Here is a 25,629-nt window from a genome sequence, read left to right as displayed (position 1 = left end):
TGGTTTCAGGATAACCGTTTTATTCGGTAATAAATAAAATACTTAAAATAATAATAAAATTGTGCGATGTTACATGGCTGATTCGCTCGCCGTCGTCTCCTCCAGAAGATCGCCTAAATCTGAAATGTCCTTTGCAGCGACCAGAACCAGATTCCTCGCAGAGAACTGCGGCTTAAACAGCGGGATCACTTCACACTGAAATCCTGGCGACAAACACAAATTCATTATCGAGGAAAAGAACGTATACAATAAATAAATGATAAAAATAATAATAATAATAAATTATTATTATTATTATAATAAAATACTACAGTAAAACCTTGGATTGTGAGCATAATTCATTCTGGAACCATGCTTGTAATCCAAAGCACTTGTATATCAAAGCAAATTTCCCCATAAGAAATAATGGAAACGCAAATGATTCGTTCCACAACCATTTATTTATATGGGCCCAGATTCACAGAGTGTGGGCGCACATTACCCCGTTGTGGAGTAACCAATGTACGCTACGCCAATGCAGCGCAGAGAGGCAAGCATTGAATTCAGCAAGCCAGTGCTCCCAACGCTGCACCAGCGTGGCATGGGATTCGAAGGCGTACGCCGGCGTAGGTGGAAGTGGGCGTGGCCCATGCAAATGAGGCGTGACCCCATGCAAATGATGGGCCGAGCGCCAGACAGATACGTATCATGAACTGCGCATGCGCCGTGACGTGGACGCATCCCCCTGCGCCTGCTCACAACCACGTCGGAACAACTGCCTAAACTACGCCGGATCACTGCGTACGGCGTGAACGTAACCTACGCCCAGCCAGACACATGTGCAACGTAAAATACGCCGGCTTGTGTTCCCTGGTGCAGACCTGTGCATGTCTGCTGCCGGGTTGCACCTCCTTTATGGGGAATAACTTTACGCCAGATGTACAACTTACGCACACCTCGCGTAGCCTGCGTCGGGCGCACGCAGGTTCGTGAATCGCCGTATTTCCCTCATTTGCATGTTTGAATGGCTAATCAATGGGAGCGGCACCATGCGTCCACTCTACGCCGGCGTAAGCAAGCTACGTCGGCGGGGTGTAGCCTGGTTTTAGGCGCATATCTGTTTGTGGGTCTGGCGCACAGATACGACGGCGCACATTTGCACTTACGTCGGAAGCCTCTACAAGGGGATTAGAAGCAAAATCCAGCAGGAGCTCCAGAGTATAAAAGAGAAGAGAGGCGCCTAGCGCTAAGTGTAGCAATAAGTTGCTAAATGTTGTACCTTCATTAAATGTAACCATATTGCTACACTTAGAGGCGCCTCTCTTCTCTTTTATACAGATGCTGGAACATGTTGCATGTTCTACCAAGATGTTCGAAAAATGAACTTATCCTTTAACCACTTCTCTACCCGCCCATCGTCATACGACGTCCACAGATGGGATCTCCCATCCTGGGTGGACATCATATGACGTCCTGGGCTTCCTGGCCGTCTAGGGATCCGGTGTGTGTGCGCGGCGGCCGCGATGTCCGCCGGGCACCCGCGATTGCCCGCAATCATGGCAGGACGCAATCATGGCAGGACCGTGGATCTGTGTAAACACCCAGATTCACGTCCTGTCTGCGGTGAGGAGACCGATGTGTGTTCCCAGTACAGAGGAACACACATCGGTCTCCTCCCCTTGTGAGTCCCCTCCCCCTACCGTTAGAAGCAGTCCCTAGGATACACATTTAACCCCTTCATCGGGCCCTAGTGGTAAGCCCTTCCCTGACAGTCACATTTATACAGTAATCAGTGCAGTTTTAGAAGCACTAATCGCCGTATAAAATGTGAATGGTCCCAAAAATGTGTCAAGTGTCTGATGTGTCCGCCGTAATGTTGCAGTCACAATAAAAATCGCAGATCGCGGCCATTACTAGTAAAAAAAAACAAAAAAAAAAAAAAAAAAAACTATCCTCTATTTTATAAACGCTATAACTTTTGCGCAAACCAATCAATAAACGCTTATTGCGATTTTTTGTACCAGAAATATGTAGAAGAATACGTATCGGCCTAAACTGAGGAAAAATTCGTTTTTTATATATTTTTGGGGGATATTTATAATGGCAAAAAGTTAAAAAAAATAGAATTTTTTTCAAAATTGTCGCTCTATTTTTGTTTATAGCGCAAAAAATAAAAACCGCAGAGGTGATCAAATACCACCAAAATAAAGCTCTATTTGTGGGGGAAAAAGGACGCCAATTTTGTTTGGGAGCCACGTCGCACGACCGCGCAATTGTCTGTTAAACCGACGCAGTGCCGAATCGCAAAAAGTGCTCTGGTAAGGAAGGGGGTAAATTCTTCCGGGGCTGAAGGATAGCTCCTGACACTACACTGACCTCGCTCCCGTAAGAAGATCATCCTGTCCAGCAGTATGAGAGTCTCCACCAGAGGAGCCAGCAGAAGAGCCAGGCTGAAGAACACCACTACGTTCTGCTGCTGAGATAACATGTGTTCCACCGAGGTCTCATCCAAGGGGGTATTGGGGTCCAGCCCGACACGTTCCAGTCCAAGCATAGCATACCTAGAAAGGAGAGATGAATAAGATGTGTGCATGATATGAGAGGAAATGTTTCAAGAAAGTGAATGAAAAGCATGTATAAAATGAGACGAGACAGAGACAGAGAGAGAGAGAGAGATGAATAGAAAATCAATGGGAGCGCCAAATACGTCCAGCGTAAACATGCGCCCACTCTACGCCGGCGTAGGCAAGTTACGTCGGTCGGATGAAGCCTGTTTTCTGGCGTATCTTAGTTTTGTGGGCACGGCGCATAGATACGACGGCGCATATTTGCACTTACTCGGCGTAGCTCGAGAATCGTCGGAGCAAATGCTTTGTGAATCCGAGCCATAGACTGAATTTTAATGGTTTAAAGAATGTCAGGCAAAATGGTCGGCCCTCAAGCATGTTCACTTCGTCAAATCTGGCCCCCCAAAGTTTGGACACCCCTGCCCTAAAGTCTTCTCATACTTACTCGGTAAAGGGAAGCCTGTGCGCCTTTTTGATGGTCTGCACCCCAGGACGCCTCATGGTGGGATCCACTTTTCGTATCACAGTCTCCAGCATGGCCCGGTAACAATGAGTTCTCAGGATATCGCTGTCACCTTTAAGGCGTGCTATGTAATCTTCTATGGCGTGGCACGCCACTTCTCTGGATTTATAGGACAGTTTGTGTCCAGAGAGGCGCGACACCCAGGAGCTCATCGGGTACCCGAACTCTCGAATGTCCGAGTCAGCAGACAGAACGCCGGGGGGCTGCGGCACCTCCAACGTGGTCAGTTTCATGTAGCAGCAAGCCACAGACGTGATACCCGCAACACCGGGGCACCTGGCGAAATGACGCAACATGGCTACGCTAAGGTCACCGCATGCGTGAAGTCCCGTTAATAAAAACCTGCGGTCCACTCGGGATTCAGATACAACGTGACATGAACCTGCGGAAGGTTCAGCTGCTTCATTCTCACGAGTGGTCTTCAAGTTCATTACTTCCTCTGTAGAAGTGGTTACATGTGACGTACTTGCGTTAGTTAAAGTCCGCCATGTGTCGTCAGCCATTTTGTTCTCTCCCGCGCTTTGTAGCGAGGTCTCCTCTGCATTGCTGGCTACCTGCCTGACAAAATCTTCCCAGGGTGCCTGAGGATCCACGCATGCCAAGACGTGCCGCGGAGGTTTGGGGAAGGGGATACTTGTCGCCTCAGTACCGCCATTCTATAAGTAAAATAGAACAATGTAACTATTGACTGCGATGTTCAAAAAGATCCTAAAAAAATAGAAAAAAAGAAAAGGGAAATGTACATTTGCATAGAATGTGAAGAAAGTTTTTTTTTTTTATGATCTAAAAAATAAAAAACAACCCCCACCTCACTGAAGTCAACTACATGCATTTTTTAAACTTTATCAAATTGAAATTCAGAATCCCACCAGCTTCTGTTTTGGAGGTGTAACGCTCAGGGGTTAACGCCGTTACGATATTCCATTCCACCAACCCAAGACTGCTTCCGACACTCCACAATCCAGCAGACAGGACCCATTGGAGACACAGCTCTGTTCTCTGGTTCCAAACAGAATGACTTTAATGGTAAACTTAGGTTTCTTATATACAGTTAGAAAGCATGCTGCAGGAATCAAAGGGACAATGACACACCCCACCCACAACATCACACAATGGGTGCTAACGAGTCCCCCCTCAATCCACATCTCAGACAAACTTTCTGACTCCACGATAAGCTATTCTCACCTGCTACACAATACACATTCCTTTAGTGAACATAAGTCAGACGTCTGACCTTTAGAGTGTGTTAACTCACAACACATATTAGCATCAATAGAACTTTCACACAATACAGGGTTAGTTAGCATAGCACCATGAAATATCTTAGGAGTCAGACTTAATTAACACAATAGACAATAGAATACAATCACAGCAAGCTTTCATCACTAAAGCCAGGTAGCTGGAGGCGATTAACATCAATTAACATCTCAACAGTCTATGTTCCACATTGAAGGAGACACTCTATTGACCTGTTGTGTTCAGAATGAACAACTTGTAATATTTCAAGATATCCTGCAATACATGAATTTAGGGTTGCAACCAACGATTATTTTCATAATCGATTAGTTGGCCGATTATTGTTTCGATTAATCGAATTAATCGGATAATAGCCTTTAAAAAAAAAAATTGCATTTAAAAAAAAAATTTGGGGCCAATTTGTTGTTGGGCAGATTACAAAACACAAATTGGAGCAAAAACACATTACATGCTTTTGTGCAGCTTCTCCACTGAAGTATATTGAACCAAAAAAAAAAGCACCGTTTTGCGTTAAAAAGTCCTTGCCCTTTCCAAATACGCAACAGCTGAAAAAAAATCATGGATGTGAACGTGTCCCATAGGAAAACATGTAAAAGAACTGTAGTGTGTTTCTGCAAAAAGCACCAAAACAGAGGTGTGAACCCAGGCCCGAGATGTTTAGTAACATAATGGGGGTTAAAAAAACAAAAATAAGTACAAAAAGAGCAAATAATCGCTACTGTAAGGGGTTATTTTTTTTTTTTTAGTGTGGGACAGTGAAAGTGATATTTACAGTAGCAATGTGCTTTTTTGTACTAATGAGGGGCTAATTTTTGTTTTTTTAACCCTATTATGTTACTGGCCGATTAATCGATTATGAAAATTGTAATTGATTCATTTCATAATCGATTAGTTGTCGATTAATCGATTAGTTGTTTCGGCCCTGCATGAATTATCATTACTGTCCCATCTCATGTAATCCATGATATCAGTTCTCAGTCATCCTATGCCCCTAGTGGACATAGGATGAACCTAGACACAAGAGTCATTGGTGAAGCTGACATAGGAGTACCCCACATCCTTCAAGAGCCTCTGGGTCCCACGGGCAATACCGTTACAGGAGGCATTACACATCGGGCCGATATACTCACTCTACAGGTTCACACTGCACCCAGCTTCAAAGTCCGGCCCCAGCAGGGCTTTGGCACGACTTGCATGCAAATTCTGTAATGGCCAAAGTCAGAACAAAAGTAGTGCACAGTACCAGGGATGGCAGTCAGGGGAGGCCAGGAGCATAAAAAAATAAAAATAAAAACACAACCATGATCGCGATTCGAGGGTCGTAGCTTGCCGCCCTGGGGGGACAGAGACCCCCCCAAATTTGGCCTATGGTTCCGAAGAAACCTGGGGCTCCTTGCGCAGCTTCTGTCAGAAACTACATACAGAGCGGCCAGTTTAAATACAAGCTGACACACTCTGCAGCAGACTGAGAGGATGAGATCACAGCGCCTCTCCTCACTTCTCGTCAGAGGCACTGAGCTCAATGGACAGCTTGGAGCCTTGGACCAATGGTAAAGCACCATTGGTCCAAGCTGTCCAATAAAGATGCTGCTCTGGAGGCTCGCCTCTCACTGTGGTGTCATAGCAGGGGGCGTGTCTAAAAGACAAATACTTCCTTTCAGCCCAGGAGAAACGGCAGGAGGGGGAGGGGTGGCTCACACACAGGAGCCGACAGACAGGGAGGGTGAAGAGAGGGAGAGACTGCGGGCTGACAGAGGCACGTAAACTGACCACGGAGTCATGGCTCAGCTGCCATGATTACCGTGGTCAGCACACACAGGGGGACACAGGAACTGGTGCAACCAGGTTTTTTTACAGCATACAAAAGGAAAATAAAAGGATTTTTGTACTCACCGTAAAATCCATTTCTCTGAGTTCATAGACGGACACAGCCTTCATTGACCTTAGGGTTATGCTTCTTCCTACCAGGAGATTTAGGCAGAATTCTACAGCACTTAAGGTGTTAAAAACTTTCCTTCATGCTGCTCCTCCCAGGGGGCGTGGCTCCCCCAGGCATAACCCACACCCTGCTTTAGCAGCCTCAGTTCGTAACAAGCAGTACAAACAAAGGAGGGGTGGGTGCTGTGTCCGTCTATGAACTCAGAGAAATGGATTTTACGGTGAGTACAAAAATCCTTTTTTCTCTTTCGTTCATAGACGGACACAGCCTTCATTGACCTTAGGGACGTCCCCAAGCAGTGTCAAAAAAATTCGACGGGTGGGAAAAATAACACAGCAAAAACAGGTTACACCCCAAACAAAAACCGGAGTTACTCAACGGAGGAACTCCAACCTTAAACTGCCGCCTGTAACACCCTGCGGCCAATGGAGGCATCCGAAGATGCACTCACATCCACCATATAAAAACTTTGAAAAAGCGTGGACCGACGACCAGGTCGCAGCCTTACACACCAGTAACACAGAGGCTTGGTGTCGGAAAGCCCAAGAGGCCCCGATCGCCCTGGTCGAATGCGCCATGACCCGAAAGGGGGGCGCCCGCCCTTCAGGGCATAGGCCTGAAGCACAATCCGTCGGATCCACCTGGAAATGGTGGCCGACGAAACTGCCAGGCCCTTCCTGGGACCGGACACAGACACGAACAGCGAGTCCGACATCCGGAACGGAGCTGTCGCCGACAAGTAAACTCGAAGGGCCCGAACCACATCCAAAGAATGTAAAGTGGCCTCCTTCGGGTTCTTCGGCTGAGGACACAAGGATGGAAGAACAATGTCCACATCCAAGTGAAAAGCCGAAATGACCTTAGGGAGAAAAACGGCTGCGGCCGCAGCACCACCTCATCCTTACGGATGACCAAGCAGGGAGCCTTGCAAGACAAGGCCACCAGAACAGACAGACACCCGTCTGATCGAGGTAATTGCTACCAGAAATAAAATCACCTTTTGTGACAATAAAACAAAAAACCTCCCGAATGTCCTCAAAGGGAGCATCCCGAAGCACTGAAAGGACTAAATTCAAGTCCCATGGGGGTAATGGATGGCGCACCGGAGGGGCCACCTGCCAGACCCCCTGACCCAACGCACGCACCCAGGAGTGCTATGCCAAGGGTCGCTGCAAGTAAAAAACAGCCAGAGCAGAAATCTGGCTCCTAACCGTACGTAAGGCGAGAGCCTGAACCACTCCCTGCTGCAAAGACAGCAGAATCCTGTACACAACGCATGTACGAGAGTGCCAGTTCATCTCCCCACACACAGAGAAGTAGGCCTTCCATGTATGAGGAAAAAACCTACGTGAGGTAGACCTCCGTGCAGGCAGCACGGTAGAGACCACCGAGCCCAATAGGCCTCGGTCCTTAAGCCCCTGGCTCTCAACAGCCACGCCGCTAAGGCCGGTGGCTGTGAAACAGGGTGGAAGATTGGACCCTGTAACAGAAAATCAATTCCCAGGGGAAGACGCTAGGGGGCGTCTGCCAGCAGACGCACCTGGTCCGCGTACCAGAAGCGACGCGGCCAATCTGGGGCAATCAGGACCGATAGAATCCCTACAGCTTCTACTCTGCGCAGCAGGCGAGGAAGAAGCTTCCGAGGAGGGAAGGTGTAAAGTAGGCGACAGCGACCCCAAGGAGCCACCAACGCGCCTGACGCGTCTGCCCACGGGTCCTTAAACCTGGCCACGAACCGTGGCACCTACCGATATAGAGACGGGACGCTAGAAGGTCCACGTCCGGAGTGCCCCACTTTCGGCACAGACCCCGAAACACCTGCGGGTGGAGAGACCACTCTCCTTGGCCCAGTGCAGTGCGACTTAGGTAGTCGGCTAGCCAATTCCGTATTCCCGGAATGTACCCGGCCGATAGAGCCGGAACGGACCCTTCGGCCCACCGAAAGGATGCGCGCGACCCCCGTCGCTGCAACAGAACTCCGTGTGCCTCCCTGATGATCAACCTACGCCACGGACGTGGTGTTATCGGACAGGATCCTGACCGGTCGGCCCTGTAGATCCAGGGACCACCTGGTAAGGCAAAGCTTGATTGCTCGGAGCTCCAGAACGTTGATCAGTAGGCAGGACTCCACCTGCTGGGCTGACTGGGTGCCCCAAGCGCCCCTCCCCAACCGGAGAGGCTGGCATCCGTCGTGACCACTGTCCAGTGGCCTGCAGAAAAATGACTTTCCGGCCCGAAGCACCGGAAATGCCAGCCACCATACCAGGGGAGACATGATCAGATGACTCAACTGAATCTGGTAATCCAGAGATGACGGAAGCTAGTCCCATCGTGACAGCAGTTCCCTCCGTAGTACCCTGGCGTGGAATTGGGCATACGGAACCGCCTCGAAAGAGGCTACCAACTGACCCAGAACCTTCCTGCAGAATCGCAGAGATGACCGCTTCTGGGTCGGCAACTGCTGCACAGCAGATAGCAGAGTCTGAAGTTTTTCCGCTAGGAGAAAAACACTCCCGCCCCGGAGGAATCCAGGACCAGTCTCAGGTATCCCTGAGACGGAATCAACCCTGATTTCAGGACAATCCCGAAACCAGCCGAACACTCGGAGAGCCTGACACGTGATAGACACGGCTCCACCAATGCAGAGCTCGAAGAAGCTCGTAGGAGAATGTCGTCCAGACATCCCATGATAACAAACCCCTGCTGTCACAGCCGGGCCAGTATCGGTACGAGCACCTTGGCGAAAACCCGCCGAATGGGAAGGACACCATTGAAAATGGTCCCCCCCGACCGCAAAGCACAGAATCTCTGGTGGTTTGAGGATATGCAGGTACACGTTCATGACATCCAAGGATGCCAGAAAAACCTGACAAAACAAAACGAGGGACTTGAGGCCCAGGATCGACCGGGCCCCATCCTCCATGGGGACACAAACAGAATGGAGTAAAACCCTGAGACCGTTCCAACGAGGGAACTGGCACAATCACTCCCCTGACCAGAAGATCCTGGACAGCCCCTGACGGAGTCAACCGGCGAACCGGAGGAGGCCAGAAGCCGGAGGGAAAAAACCTGTTTGGCAGACAAGAGAGAAACTCAATCTTGTACCCCAAGGAAAACACTTCGCAATGCGAAGCCAGTCTCCCACCCGAGACACGGGCGGGAGCAGACCTTCAGGCGGAAGCAGGTATGTCCGCAGACTTGTTAGGCATGCGGTATCCGGTGCGCTGCTACCCCGCAGCGGGGATTCAAGCACCATGTAGACCTACCCCCACCGCACAGGGCGAGCGAAAAAACGCTCGGAGGTAGGCAAGGAGGGTCCTTGCACAGGGCGAGGTCCCTAGCCCTTCCCAAACCGTGGGAACAGCATACGCTTACCACCTGTGGCATCCTCAATGATGCCAGTCAGGGAAGACCCAAAAGGACCGTTCACCCTTAACGGTGATCACCAAGGCCACCTTAGAGGTCCTTCTTCCAGCTCCTGCAGCAGGAGCTTCGCCCTTTTAGTCGGGGCCTGCCAGGGCCCCGGCCAGAGCCGGCCTCACCGCCGAACCCACCACCGTGAATAGGGAGCGGGCCACGGCCTCCACTCTCCTATCAGCGGGATCCTGAAATGCAGGAGCCCCTTCCACAGGCAATGTGGTGGCCTTGCGCAGTCTGGACACAGGGGGGTCCACTGGCGGAGGAGAGACCTACTTTTTTTTTTTTTTTTTTTAAAGCCCCCCTCAAGGGGGTAACGGGTTGCAAAGTTTTTTGACAAACTTTTTGCGGTGCATCCCATTCCTTGTATAACATATAGTCCAAATAAGGAACACAAGGAAACACTTCAGCGATGCGTGGTAGTCTGCTGGTACTGACACGGAGTGTCTCCGCCACATCCTCAATTTTTAGAGCCTCACGCACCGCAGAAACAAGAGCTCCAACAAATTCTTGCCAGCAACTGACTGCAGCAGAGTCATCCTCACTATCCATAAGGGTTAAAACCCGCAGCCTCTGACATAACAGAACCAGAAAAAAACAGCGATTCTGTGTCATCCCCAGAAGCAGGCTTCAGGGAGGGGGCGCTTTTTTACCCCCCATCCGGGCACTAGCTGCTTCAAACCTGGCAAGAAACCCAGGACAGCCAACATAACAGATGTGGCAGGGGGAGGGGCATTAAGGGTTAACTCAGGCATAGCTTGAGTTCCATAGTGTCAGCGCTGAGTCACCCACCCTGCAAGGCAGGACAAAAAAAAACCACTGGTCACCTCCTTGCTGTTATTGCAGAGCATGGGGGCCCCCGGTATTCACCACCCCACCCAGCTGCAGAGGGAGCTGAAAAACCTCAGGTGTGCTCTGATGTGCTGACTGTGATGTGTATTCACCTCATGGAAGATTCACAGCACTAAAACTGTAACAGCACTAAAACTGACCAGAGGCTGTGCCGAGTCATCTCAGGGAAGAATCACATCGTTACCAAGGAGATTTCCAAGATGGCCGCTGTCTGAGGTAAAAATTACCTCATAGAACACAGCAGCACTGACTGCTTTGTCTGTTACCTCAGAAAAGAATCACAGCGTTACCAAGGAGATTTCCAAGACGGCCGCTGTCTGAGGTAAAAATTACCTCATAGAACACAGCAGCACTGACTGCTTTGTTACCTCAGAAAAGAATCACAGCGTTACCAAGGAGATTTCCAAGACGGCCGCTGTCTGAGGTAAAAATTACCTCATAGAACACAGCAGCCCTGACTGCTTTGTCTGTTACCTCAGAAAAGAATCACAGCGTTACCAAGGAGATTTCCAAGACGGCCGCTGTCTGAGGTAAAAATTACCTCATAGAACACAGCAGCACACAGCAGCACCCCCCAGAGTAACAACACAGTCCCCCTAACAACACACGGGCCCCGGTGGTAACAAAGAAAACCCAGGAGGCCCCCCTTCACAGCCACTACCCAGTCAGGGGAAGGAGGGAGAGGAAGGGGAGAGAGGAAAGCAGGGCGGACCCTCAGTCGACCTCCCCAGGGAAACCACCAGCCAGACCACTTACCTGAGTAAGGGGCCACTACTTACCTGTCCTGCGACTACCCGGCTGGAGGTATCCCAGACAGAACCAACGTCCGTAAACGGCATGGCTGTCGGCCAGACACACTGTGACAAAGCCATAGAGACCGGTCATATGTGTGCCCTAGAACCAAAGTTCCCCGGCCGCCCCTGGAGCAATGGGGCCTGTCGTGGACGTCCCAAAGCTGAGCTGAGGGCCGGCACACGCTCGAAGGCAGACATGGGGGGACTACAAGAGTCGAGGACCCAGCCTGTCACCCAGTCGGCTGTTGATAGAAGAATCGCAGGATTCAAAAATGCAGGAACAAAATAATAAAAAAAAAGCGAGAAAAATCGCCAGAAAAAAAATCCAGAGTCCAGGAACTCCAGAGATAGCCTTGACCTCCTGTCGTTAGGCAGAAAACAAACTGAGGCTGCTAAAGCAGGGTGTGGGTTATGCCTGGGGGAGCCACGCCCCCTGGGAGGAGCAGCATGAAGGAAAGTTTTTAACACCTTAAGTGCTGTAGAATTCTGCCTAAATCTCCTGGTAGGAAGAAGCATAACCCTAAGGTCAATGAAGGCTGTGTCCGTCTATGAACGAAAGAGAAATTACATCGCACAAGCACTATGTGGTTTAACATGTTTTAAATGGAACCGGATCCTTTTTTTTGTAGGGTTATGACCCGTTTAATATTACAGAGCCATTTATTACAAACTGCATAGAGCGGTTTCAGGCTTGCTGGCCATCAATGCAGTGTATGGAAACCATGACTTCTATGGAGTAGAGCTTAGGACCCAACGAGGCAGTACAGGATATGGTGAGGAGGGGCTAAATGAATCAATAAGCCCTCCAACCCCGTAGTTATCCCGGCTCTATAAAGTGTCCTGTAAGTAGGAGTTACCTTTGCGGGTCGGAGCTTTTCTTTCTTCAACATGTAGATCATTTCCTGATCAAACTTGGCTGCCATAGTGACCAGGTGATCGTCGGCTTCCACCGCCGTGACACAGAGGCCGAGGCCAAAGGCCAAGACCCTCGATAGGTGGCCCTAAGAAGAAAATAGAAACAAGAGGACATTACTGGGAGGGGCAGGTTTTAAATCTGCCATACAGCACAGTGAATGGTAAACAGGAGCAATGAGACAGATGTACCGTATTTATCGGCATATACCGCGCGCCGGCGTATAGCGCACACCCCAAGCTGAGGAGGGAAGTTTAGGGAAAAACATACATTTTGGATGTCTTGCCCGGCGTCCATCGGCGGCCTTGTCCGGCGTCTGTCTGCGGCCTTGCGCGGGGTCCGTCAGCGGCGGTGCCCATCGAGCCTTGTGGGTGTCCGCCTGCGGCGGGGCCCATCGAGCCTTGTGGGTGTCCGCCTGCGGCGGGGCCCATCGAGGTGTTGCAGTGTCGTGTGTTCGAATTTGGCGCGCTGTGCAGAGCCGGATTTCCTGCGCACTAGGCTTCTCTCGGCTCCTCTGGCGTGGCTGCGGGCGGAGCCGAGCGTGGCCGAGCCTAGCCTAGCCAAGTGCGCAGTCCCGCAAGACTAGCAGGATTAAAGGGGGTTGTAAAGTTACAATTTTTTTTTTCCTTAATAGCTTCCTTTACCTTAGTGCAGTCCTCCTTCACTTACCTCATCCTTCCATTTTGCTTTTAAATGTCCTTATTTCTTCTGAGAAATCCTCACTTCCTGTTCTTCTGTCTGTAACTCCACACAGTAATGCGAGGCTTTCTCCCTGGTGTGGAGTGTCGTGCTCGCCCCCCTCCCTTGGACTACAATAGAGTCAGGGCGCCCACTAACACACAGCTTCTTTTCTCTATCTGCGAACGTAGAGAGCGTCCTGACTCTCCTGTAGTCTAAGGGAGGGGGGGCGAGCACGACACTCCACACCAGGGAGAAAGCCTTGCATTACTGTGTGGAGTTAGACAGAACAGGAAGTGAGGATTTCTCAGAAGAAATAAGGACATTTAAAAGCAAAATGGAAGGATGAGGTAAGTGAAGGAGGACTGCACTAAGGTAAAGGAAGCTATTTAGGAAAAAATAAATAAAAAAATTGTACCTTTACAACCCCTTTAAAGCTGCTGGGGTGTGCAGTACCGCATTTGGCCAAAGGTGCGGGGGCGCCAGAGACACTCCACTGCTGAGCATCTCTGAGTGTTTCAGAGTGACTCTGGTGCCCCCGCATCTCTAGCCACATGCAGTACTGCATAGACAAGCAGTGGATGTGGAACGGATTATCTGAGTTTCCAATATTTCCTATGGGGAAACTCGCTTTGATATATGAGTGCTTTGGATTACAAGCATTCTTCTGGAACGAATTATGCTCGTTATCCGAGGTTCCACTGTAATTGTATGGCCAAAAATGCTGATTGCTAAAAAATGAAAAATTCATCTAGTAAAGAACTGGAGCCAGATAGCAGGAAAAAAAAAAAAAACGATGGGGGTTCTCATCTTTCCTTAACCACTTCAGCCCGGACCATTATGCAGCTAAAGGACCTTGCCCCTTTTTGTGATTCGGCACTGCGTGGCTTTAACTGACAATTGCGCGGTCGTGCGACGTGGCACCCAAACAAAATTGACGTCCTTCCCCCCCCCCCCCCACAAATAGAACTTTTTTTTGGTGGTATTTGATCACCTCTGCGGTTTTTATTTTTTGCGCTATAAACAAAAATAGAGCGACATTTTAAAAAAATATACTTTTTGCTATAATAAATATCCCCAAAAAAACTGTTTAGGCCGATACGTATTCTTCTACTTATTTTTGGTAAAAAAAAAAAATCACAATAAGCGTTTATTGATTGGTTTGCGCAAAATTTATAGCGTTTACAAAATAGTGGATAGTTTTATGGCATTTTTATTAATATTTTTTTTTTTTACTAGTAATGGCGGAGATCAGCGATTTTTTTCATTATGGCGGACACATCGGACACTTTTGACACATTTTTGGGACCATTGTTATTTTCACAGCGAAAAGTGCTATAAAAATGCACTGATTACTGTGAAAAAAGCAGTGAAGGGGTCAACCACTATAGGGCGCAAAAGGGGTTAAGTGTGTCCTATTGTGCGTTTCTTACTGTAGGGGGGCGTGGCTTTGTGTGTGACACGTTACTGATAGTCGTTCCCTATGACAGGAAACAGACGATCAGTGACAAGCCACAGAGAAGAACGGGGAAGGTTTGTTTACATTAACCTCTCCCCTTCTTCAGCTCCTGTGACCCAATCGCAGGACACACCGGCGGCGATCGGGTCCGTGGGTCCCGCAGTCACGGAGCTCAGGACTAGGTCGCGAGCGCGCGACCCACAGCTGGGCTCTTAACCACTTAAGACCCGGACCTTTAGGCAGCTAAAGGACCCGGCCAGTTTTTGCGATTCGGCACTGCGTCGCTTTAACTGACAATTGCGCGGTCGTGCGACGTGGCTCCCAAACAAAATTTACGTCCTTTTCCCCCACAAATAGAGCTTTCTTTTGGTGGTATTTGATCACCTCTGCGGTTTTTATTTTTTGCGCTATAAACAAAAATAGAGCGACAATTTTGAAAAAAAAAATGCAATATTTTTTACTTTTTGCTATAATAAATATCCCCCAAAAATATATAAAAATAACTTTTTTTTCCTCAGTTTAGGCCGATACGTATTCTTCTACATATTCTTGGTAAAAAAATAATCGCAATAAGCGTTTATCGATTGGTTTGCGCAAAATTTATAGCAAAATAGGGGATAGTTTTATTGCATTTCTATTAATTTTTTTTTTTTATTTACTACTAATGGCGGTGATCAGCGATTTTTTTTCGTGACTGCGACATTATGGCGGACACATCGGACAATTTTGACACATTTTTGGGACCATTGTCATTTTTTACAGCAAAAAATGCACCGATTACTGTGAAAATGACAGTTGCCATTTGGGAGTTAACCACAAGGGGACGCTGAAGAGGTTATGTGTGACCTCATGTGTATTTACAACTGTAGGGGGGTGTGGCTGTAAGTGTGACGTCATCGATTGTGTCCCCCTATAAAAGGGATCACACGATCGATGACGGCGCCACAGTGAAGAATGGGGAAGCCGTGTTTACACACAGCTCTCTCCGTTCTTCAGCTCCGGGGACCGATCGCGGGACTCTAGCGGCGATCGGGTCCGCGAGTCCCGCGGCCACGGAGCTTTGGACTGGGTCGGGTGCACACGCCCGTGGCGCGCGCACCCCACGGCTGGGCTTAAAGAGCCACGTGCATGTACGTGGATGTGCCCAGCCGTGCCATTCTGCCGACGTATATCGGCGTGAATGGGTCCTTAAGCGGTTAAAGGGCAACAGACCTGTGCGTGCCTGTGCCCAGCCGCGCCCTTCGGCGTGAAGGGGCCCTTAAGTGGTTAATCTAGTTAGTTTTTGGTTAGCCAAACATTAACTTTTCTCCAGGGGTGATCCCATCTACAGAGGGAACTGTGCTTGGAAGGTCTCACACCACAACAATGCCACACATCTATAGAGCCATCTGGTGGTGGGAGGGGGGGTGACCGGTTTACAGTACCTGACCAGAGCCGACATCCACCACATCCGCACAGCTTGTGGAGTCACAGAGTTTTTTCACCAGCTGTAGATGAGAATAAAATAAAATGTTAGGGGGTGATAAAGAAGTTCCTGTCTGGTGCTGTGTAAAGACAGGAGGGTGTTCTCAGGGGACAAGTAATCACTAGGTACAGTATCTAACAAAAGTAAGTACACCCCTCACATTTTTGTAAATATTTTCTTCTATCTTTTCATGTGACAACACTGAAGAAATGACACTTTGTATCTACAATGTTGTGTAGTGAGTGTACAGCTTGTATAACAGTGTACATTTCCTGCCCCCTCAAAATAACTCAACACACAGCCATTAATGTCTAAACCGCTGGCAACAAAAGTGAGTACACCCCTAAGTGAAAATGTGCCACCGTAGCAAGTGGCTTCCTATGGTGGGCACTTGGCCTGGGCAGGGGGGGGAGCCAGGAGCACTGGCAGGGGAATCCAGAAGAAGGAGGAGGATCAGGGTTGCTCTGTGCAAAACCAATGCACAGAACAGGCAAGTAAAACATGTTTGTTATTTTAAAGTGGAGTTCCACCCAGGAAAAAAAAACATTTGCCCAAAAATCATTAAAAAAATTGAAAAAATAAAATAAAAATTTATACTCACCCGAACTACCTGTTGCTATGCGGAAGTTCGTAATCTGCCTCTTCCGTAGCCGCGGTTGGTCTTCTTCTTCTTCTCCTAGTGAATGGGGCGCGCTGCTTTCTGGGAACTGTGTGTGTTCTCAGAGAGCATCCGCCCATTCACAAGTCGGCGCGAGACTCCCGCATGCGCAGTAGGAAATGGGCAGTGAAGCCGTAAGGCTTTACTGCCTGTTTCCCCTAGTGTGAATGGCGGCGCGGGACCTGCATCGATCGTGGGATCGGCATCGGGAGGGGCCATCAGCGCGGGCAAGTAGGACAGGTAAGTGTCCTTATTAAAAGTCAGCAGCTACACTGTTAGTAGCTGCTGACTTTAAAAAAAAAAAAAAAAAATTGCGGGTGGAATCCCGCTTTAATTAAAAAAAATATATATATATCTTAAGCTTTACAATCACTTTAATGTTTACAGGTTCTTACTTTGCCCAGCTGCCGGATTTCGTGCTGCTTCTTCGGCTTGACGTGTTTACGGAACAAAGGATCCAGCCGGGAGCTCTGGCTGTGGTTATGCTGGAATTCAGCAGGCCTTTTCTGGAGCCCGCTGATCTTTTCATAGCGAGGGGTCCTTTGAAAAGCCAAGGAGTGCGCTGTGACTTTCAGGGCGAGAAGGCTGAGGGGCCACACCGAGCTGTAACTGTACAGAAACAGAAATGGGTATTAGTAGTCGGTTATTGTCCGCGAATTTTCTGGTTTATAAGTTTAAATCAGTATTTTTTTGCTAAAAAAAAAAAATTGCGTTTGAAAGACCGCTGCGCAAATACAGTGCGACATAAAACATTGCAACAATCGCCATTTTATTCTCTAGGGTCTCTGCTAAAAGTAAAAAATTATATATATATATTATATATATTATATATATATATATATATATATATATATATATATATATATATATATATATATATATATATATATATATATATATATATATATATATATATATATATATATATATATATATATATATATATATATATATATATATATATATATATACCCCCCCCATCATAAACCCTAGAGCAGGGCTCAAAATTTCAAGCCCTGAGCTACTAGCCAGGCCTCAAGGCGTACTCGCCACCAGTTGCCGCGCCCAATCCCTACCATGTCCCGCCCCCTAGACACGCCCTCATAAATCTCATGAAAATGACACTTAAATGTTTTATGCAGAATTAAGTTAGAAAAATAAATATTAACAACAACTTTATCCGTACCCAAAAATCCAGCCTGCCCATGTCTACCAATGCAGCCAGTGTCCCCCAGTGCAGCAAAATGTCCCCACAATTGCAGCCAGAGTCCCCCCACAATTGCAGCCAGAGTCCCCCCACAATTGCAGCCAGAGTCCCCCCACAATTGCAGCCTACCTGTGCTGGGTAGGAGCCAGAGCCGCGTTGTTCAAACCGCGGGGAACATTACAGCTTTCAATTCAATAGCTGTGTTCCCCGCCGCGCGCGTCATATACAGCCCCTCCCCTTTGTCCGGGAAACTTTGATAGACAGATCACCCATCCAATCCTGGGATGGGCGTTTTGTCTATCAAAGTGCCCGGACAAGGGGGAGGGGCTGTATAAAACGCGCGCGGCGGGGAACACAGCTATTGAATTGAAAGCTGTAATGTTCCCCGTGCTCTAAACAACCAGACGGCGGCGGCGGTGACGACTCTCCTCTCCTTGCTCGCCCCCCCCTGCTCTCAGGCAGCCCACACTCGCCAGCCTTTAAAATGTACTCGCAAAATGCGAGTATAAATTTTGAGGGCTGCCCTAGAGAAAAAAAATAAATAAATGAATAAATTAAAAAAATATATATATATATATATTTTTTTATTATAAAACATTTTATTTTTTACCAATTCTCTAGGGTCTCTTAGAGAAATGATATATGAATATATATATAAAATCTTTTTTTTTTACTTTTAGCAGAGACCCTAGAGAATAAAATGGTGATTGTTGCAATATTTTATGTCACAATGTATTTGCGCAGCGGTCCTTCAATCGCAATTTTTTGTGAAAAAAAATAATTTAATTTTAATAAATTATAAGAAAATAACAAAAACACACAAATACATATCCCGATTTTTTTGTATATTGTGAAAGATAATGTTACGCTGAGTAAATAGATGCCCAACATGTCACGCTTTAAAATTGCGCACACTCATGGAATGATGACAAACTACGGTACATAAAAATCTCCATAGGCGATCCTTTAAAAACATTTTTTTTACAGGTTACCTTTTTAGAGTTAAAGAGGAGGTCTAGCCTTAGAATTTTTTCTTTCGCTCGAACAATCGTGGCGCTACCTCACGTGTGGTTTAAACACCATTTACATATACGGGCGTGACTTACGTATGCGTTTGGTTTTGCGCATGAGCACGGAGGGACGGGGCGCTTTACATTTTTTTTCTTAAATTTTTTATGACACTGTCCATTTGTTGAATTTTTTTTAGATCACTTCTATTCCTATGACAAGGAATGTAAACATCCCTTGTAAGAGCCGGTTCACACACAGGCGGCACGACTTTGGGGGCGACTCGGCAAGGCGATCTCAAGACGACTTGAGAGGCAACTTGCAAAATGACTTCTGTATAGAAGTCAATGCAAGTCGCCCCGAGTCGCCCCCAAAGTCGTACAAGAACCTTTTTCTAAGTCGGATCGACTTGCGTCACTCCTATTAGAACGGTTCCATTGAATAGAATGGATCGAGTCGACTGACAGGTCGCCCCTGTGTGAACCGGCTCCAAAAGAAATAAGAACAACAGCTACTCTCAGGGGCAGACTGACAAATCATGGGGCCCCCAGGCAATAGAAGATTATGGGGCCTCCGGACTTACAGATGGCCACCACGCCAGGAGGCAGTGCAATGGCTGGGTAGCTAAAATCTCAGGGCCAGATCCTCAAAAGGGATACGCAGGCGTATCTGCTGATACGCCTGCATATCTCTGTTTCTATCTATGCGACTGATCCACAGAATCAGTTACGCATAGATATTCCTAAGATCCGGCAGGTGTAATAGTTTTAGGATGCAGTACTGCGGCAGCCGCTGGGGGCATTTCTCGTCGAAATGCCGCTTCGGGTATGCATATTAGCACTTACGGAGATCCACGAAGCGGTTTCCCTTCGTGAAGTCTCTGTAAGTTGTTAGTTTGCAAATGCAAAATTAGGGCTGCTTTTACAAAGTGTAAAGTTAGTACACCTTGTAAAAGTAGACCCTTCTTTCCCGAGGCGATGTCAAATGTTTTTGAAAAAAAAAAAAATTCCCGCCGCATCTTTTTTTTTTCCCGACGCAACTTTTTTTACCCGGCGCGATTCACAAAACTCGGCGCAACGTAATTTCGCGCAATGCACGTCAGGAAAATCGCGTCGGGAGCATGTGCAGTATGTCCGGCGCGGGAGCGCGCCTAATTTAAATGGGACTCGCCCCATTAGATTGGGCACGCCTTGCGCCGGACAGATTTAAGTTACACAGCCAAAAATTTCTAGGTAAGTGCTTTGTGGATCGGGCACTTAGGTAGAAATTTTGCGGCGGTGTAACTTAGATAGGAAGATTTAAGTTAAGCCCGCTGGCTGTGGATCTGGCCCACAGTATTTTCATATCAAAACCTTTTCCTATCCGGACATATCAGGGACAGATGTAAAAAACACAGATTTTTTTACATACTGTCCCTGGTTTTACTGAGCCTTGCAACCCTGATGGGGCCCCCTAGTGGCATGGGGCCCTCAGGCAGGGCCCTAATGCTCGAATGGTCAGTCCGCCCCTGGCTACTCTTTATTAAGAGATCTAAAAAAAAAAAAAAAAAATAATAATGTAAAAGCATTTTAAAATAAAATAAAAAATAAACCGTTTTGGCTTGAGAACCAGAAGTGACGTTCGAGGTCGCTCCAGTCCTCCAAGGGCATGTCGGCCATCTTGCCCTCCTTCGACTTCCTGCCCAAACGGGCGCTTCGGATCGATTCGGGGCTTTACCGACGGCTCCGGTAAGCCCAGAAAATACGGCGAATCTGCCCGCAGGGCCACTTTTATCCGATGCGGAATCGTCCATGGTAAAAAACGATGCCAGGCTTAAGGCAGCTGCTGCCATAACACTGGTATTTAATGTCAAAGTAATGAGGTATTTTTTACCATGAACCGGTCGACACGTGGTTATTTACACGGACATCGGAATCACGGTGGCAGCTGCAGTATAAAATTTCATGTCTGCATTTTTTCAGAGCTGATCATATTCCCGAGTTCTTCGTGTTATGGTGCATTAGCTAATGTGCTAGTATGGGAAATGACATCATATGCATCAATGAGCATTTTAATGCAGCCACAGCACATCATATATGCACAGAGATCCTTCCCTGGACGCCGCAACGCATGTCAATGCAGCACAGCAACATCCAATCCAAGCGCAACACTCACTTCAATGTTATTAATCCCTCCATGTCAATACCGCCAACCTATTACAGCACAGACAGGATCACTTACACTGAGTGCTTCCTGTACAAAGCCTTTGTAATCACTCTTCGCAAATTCATTCACTGGAATTTCCATTTCAATGGAATGATTTGCAAAAATTGTAATACATTGTTTACATAAAATATATATATATATATATATATATATATATATATATATATATATATATATATATATATATATATATATATGTATATATATATATATATATATATATATATATATATATATATATATATATTAAAATTAACCCCTTCGTGCCTATAAAAAGGGTAAAACAAATCTAAAATGCCCAAGCCTAATTTTGCAACTTTGACATGCGTTAAGCCCCAAACGCACGATCCGAAAATCGTACAAAAAATGCCGCTTTCGAAACGATCGTACGATAATCGGATCGTTAGTACAGAGCTTCCGAGAGCCGATCAGGACAGTTCATCCAATTTTATTCTATCGGACATGCACAGAATTTTTTTTTCGTACGATGCCAGATCGTACAATTTTCGTTTAATAAGTGACATGACATCACTTCCGATTTTTTGTTCTGCCGTACAAAAATTTTCGTGACTTCAGTAAACTCATCAGATTCGACGTGAGATTAGCATACAAAAAAAAACAAAAAAAACGTCCGATAATCGGATCGTGTGTACCGGGCATTAGTAAAACTGTACATATCATCACAGCTGCTTTGTGCATCTGGGTGGATTATACTGCATTTTTTCCCCCCCAGGATAAATTGGGCTTTCATTTGATGGTAAATGGTAATGGATATCTCCAGATTTCCCGTAATTTTATATATATTCTATAAAAAAAAAAAAAAAAAAGGAAAACTGGCACACAAATGGTAAATATTTTGGGCCAGATTCACATAGAAATACGTTACGCTGCGGCGGCGTAACGTATCCCATTTACGTTACACCGCCGCAGGTTTACAGCGTAAGTGCCTGATTCACAAAGCTCTTACCTGTAAACTTGCGGCGGTGTAACGTAAATCCGCTCGGCGCAAGCCCGCCTAATTCAAATGGGGCGGGCACCATTTAAATTAGGCGCGTTCCCACACCGAACGTACTACGCATGCTCCGTCCGTCAAATTACCCGACGTGCATTGCGCTAAATGACGTCGCAAGGACGTAATTGGTTTCGACGTTAACGTAAATGGCGTCCAGCGCCATTCACGGACGACTTATTCAAACGACGTGATTTTTAAAATTTTGACGCGGGAAGGACGGCCATACTTAACATTGGCTAGTCCACCTAGAGGGCAGCCTTAGTTTTACGCAGCGTATTACGACGGAAACTACGTAAATTTAGAGCGACGGGTAAAGCGTACGTTCGTGAATGGCCGTAACTAGTCATTTGCATATTCTACGCCGACCGCAATGGAATCGCCACCTAGCGGCCGGTCTAGAATTGCATCCTAAGATCCGACGGTGTAAGTCAATTACACCTGTCGGATCTTAGGGCTATCTATGCGGAACTGATTCTATGAATCCGCCGCATAGTTACGACGGGCGGATCACAGAGATACGACGGCGTATCAGGAGATACGCCGTCGTATCTCTTTTGTGAATCTGGCCCTTTATTTTTTAAATGTAGCTGCATTTTTCTTGCTACTATCATAACCGACCACCAAAGAACAACCCCAAAATTCTCCTACGCCTGACGATGGCAGCGATACCACATTTGTGTGCGTTAGTTGTTGTTTGTACCCGTAGTACAGCCCAAATCAATATTGCGCATTTTCCTTTTATTTTTATCCTACCCAATATATTAGGTTATTATATTATATTATTAGCAGAGGCCCTATAGAATGAAATTGTAATCGTAGCAGTTTAGAGTTACAGAGGAGCTCTGGAGCTCTCACTCTGATGTTCCTGACAATACCTCACATGTGTGGTGCGATCACAGTTTACATATGCGTGCGGGAGTAACGTACACGTTTGCGCATAAGGACAGGGGTACTTACTTTTTTTTTTCTTATTATTTAAATTTATACAAAAAACTTTTTTTTCTTTTTTTAACGATTAACTTTACTGCCATCACAAGGAATAAACAACATCGCTTGTGACAGCATGGGCTGTGACGGGCCCTCTTAATGGAGAGATCTGGGGTCGATTAGACACAGGCCTCCAATGCAGTCGATTAGACACAGAACGATCTGATTGGCTGCTTTCCTGGCCGCCAACAGCCATGTAAACCAAATTTCCAGGATGTTGATGGGTAAGGTCATTTTGAAAAGACGCTTCCTGACAACGTGGCAACACGAAACGTACGTCAAGGCGCCTGGTTACGTACAATTACGCATTTCCGGTCCCGCTGGTCCTCCGGATTGGAACGCACGCCAGCTTCCCCAGCGAGGAACACTCCCTACAACGCTGTCTAGCCTCAGTGCCGGGTCCAAGGCACCACCAAAAGTATGAGGCCATTTGGCGATGCTACGGTTTTAGATGAATTTTAATAAACGTTACTACACTATAGTGGTCTTCCTTTCTCTCTGTTCGGTAATGTGAGATTAGCTGGACCTCTTTTTAATTAAAAAGATCAACACCTTGTGGGAAGGAGCCATCTATTTGTGCACCATTTGGGGTGAATTATGATCTTGGTGGAGGTGGAAGCCCCTTGTATTGAATTTCAAGCACCTTATGTTGAGCTCTAATACTCCTGAACACGGAGACTCATGAATGGACTTTTATATATATATATATATGTTTGATTTATGGATTTTGTCACCATTTGCTATCACGGTTTCACTAGTGGTATTTTTATTTGCTCACTGTTGGTTTAGTTAGACCATCTTTGGTTTAGTTAGACCATCTTATCTATCGATTTATTCACTTTTATTGTTTACTTTTATGTATTACTTATACTGTCATTAGCGCCCCCTATATCCAATATTTGCTCACAATTTTGAAAAGAGACCCATTTGCCCTGGAGCGTCAATCTCCCTAGGACTGTTTCCCAACCTAGAAGACTGGCGTGCGTTGCCACCACTTTCCAGGTGACTGGACTGAAGGATTATCCTTTTTGCTGATTTTTGGGTACTAACCTCCAACAGAGGCTTTGACGTACCTCTGGGGTCAGAATCATCGGGAAGTCCAAAGCTTGGACTCTCTTGTTCCAAGCGGAGAGGATGGTGTTTTGTAGCATCCTTGAATGAAATTGGGCATAAGGGACGGCTTCGAATGAGGCCACCATCTTGCCCAATAACCGCATGTAAAGGCGAATGGAGGGATCTCTTTTCGTTCTGACTAACTGGACCCAGTGGCGTAGCGTGGGGGGTGCAAGGGGGGCCCCAGCCACAAAATTTAGAGGGGCGCTGTCACGAGTGTGGAGAGGGGGGAGCGCCAACAACAGATGGGACATAGGAACATATGCATGATCTCACCACTCCAGTCATTATCAATCTCTCCTCTTCCCTACAGCCACCGCTGTCTTACACAGTGGATCATGTGACCAGACTGTAGATAGATGAAAATAGGTAAGTCCATGGGTCATGGGGGGGCGCAAATTACTTGCCTCGCCCCAGGCGCTGACAACCCACGCTACACCACTGACTGGACCAGCTCTCTCAAGGAAGTGACTTTTGCCTGGGGCAGAAAGACCTTCTTTTGGTCTGTATCTATGACCAGACGCAAATATTCTAACCTTTTCACCCATTGTAGGGCTGATTTTTCCAGATTGAGAACCCAACCCAAAGACTCCAGATACTTGACTGTGCAGCGCACAGCCTTGTTCAAGTTGACTACTGACTGATCCACCGGCAGCAGATCGTCTCAATATGCCATCATGGACACCCCCACTCTTGGCCCTTAGTCTGGCCAAGAGTGGGGCCAGAACATTTGTAAATACTCGAGTGATGCGGTGGCCAACCCGAAGGGTAAGGCCACGAACTGATAACGGCATTGCTCCACCTCGAACCGTAAGAGTCTCTGATGAGCGAGAAAAATAGGTACGTGCAGATACGCGTCCTTGATGTCGATTGACGCTAGCAGCTCTCCCCCCTAAAGGGTGGAGACCACCGACCGGATCGACTCCATGCAAAAGGAGCGGATATTCAGGAACTGGTTTAGACCCTTGAGGTCTAAAATAGGCCTGACGTCCCCGTTTGGCTTTGGTACTGTAAAATGGTTTGAATAGAAACCTAAGCCGCGTTCCTCTGGAGCTTTAACCACTTGCTTACTGGGCACATATACCCCCTTCCTGCCCAGGCGAAATTTCAGCTTCCGGCACTGCGTCGCTTTAACTGACAATTGCGCAGTCGTGCGACGTAGCTCCCAAACAAAATTGATGTCCTTTTTTCCCCACAAATAGAGCTTTCTTTTAGTGGTATTTGATCACCTCTGCGGTTTAAAAAAAGAGCGACAATTTTGAAAAAAAAAAAACACAATATTTTTTACTTTTTGCTATAATAAATATCCCAATAAGCGTATAGTGACTGGTTTGCGCAAAAGTTATAGCGCCTACAAAATAGGGGACACAATTATGATTTTTTTTTTTTTACTAGTAATGGTGGCGATCTGCGATTTTTTTTATTGTGACTGCGACATTATGGGGGACACATCGGACAGTTTTGACACATTTTTGGGACCATTCACATTTATACAGCGATCAGTGCTATAAATATGCACCGATTACTGTATAATTGTGACTGACAGGGAAGGGGTTAACACTAGAGGGTGAGGAAGGTGTTAAATGTGTACCCTGC

At 46.9% G+C, this 25,629-nt stretch overlaps 1 protein-coding gene across 3 annotated transcripts in view; it reads right to left on the bottom strand.

Moving 5' to 3' along the window:
* Positions 1–25,629, bottom strand: part of METTL25B (methyltransferase like 25B) — a 42,624-nt gene continuing 16,995 nt past the window's right edge. For 2 of the 3 annotated variants that reach the window (XM_040355194.1, XM_040355193.1), the window contains 6 exons: positions 16,897–17,110; positions 15,803–15,865; positions 12,186–12,329; positions 2,992–3,725; positions 2,356–2,540; positions 1–203 (listed from right to left, as the gene is read on the bottom strand). In XM_040355194.1, coding sequence (XP_040211128.1) covers positions 70–203; positions 2,356–2,540; positions 2,992–3,725; positions 12,186–12,329; positions 15,803–15,865; positions 16,897–17,110 — 1,474 coding nt within the window. In that variant the 3' untranslated portion in view covers positions 1–69. The remainder of the gene's footprint in view (positions 204–2,355; positions 2,541–2,991; positions 3,726–12,185; positions 12,330–15,802; positions 15,866–16,896; positions 17,111–25,629) is intronic. The other variant, XM_040355195.1, reaches the window with a different exon arrangement.

Source organism: Rana temporaria, chromosome 5, assembly GCF_905171775.1.
Source record: "Rana temporaria chromosome 5, aRanTem1.1, whole genome shotgun sequence".
Classification (NCBI taxonomy): Eukaryota; Metazoa; Chordata; class Amphibia; order Anura; family Ranidae; genus Rana; species Rana temporaria.
Note: the sequence above shows the minus strand (reverse complement) of the source record. Positions and strands in the feature narration are given on the sequence as shown.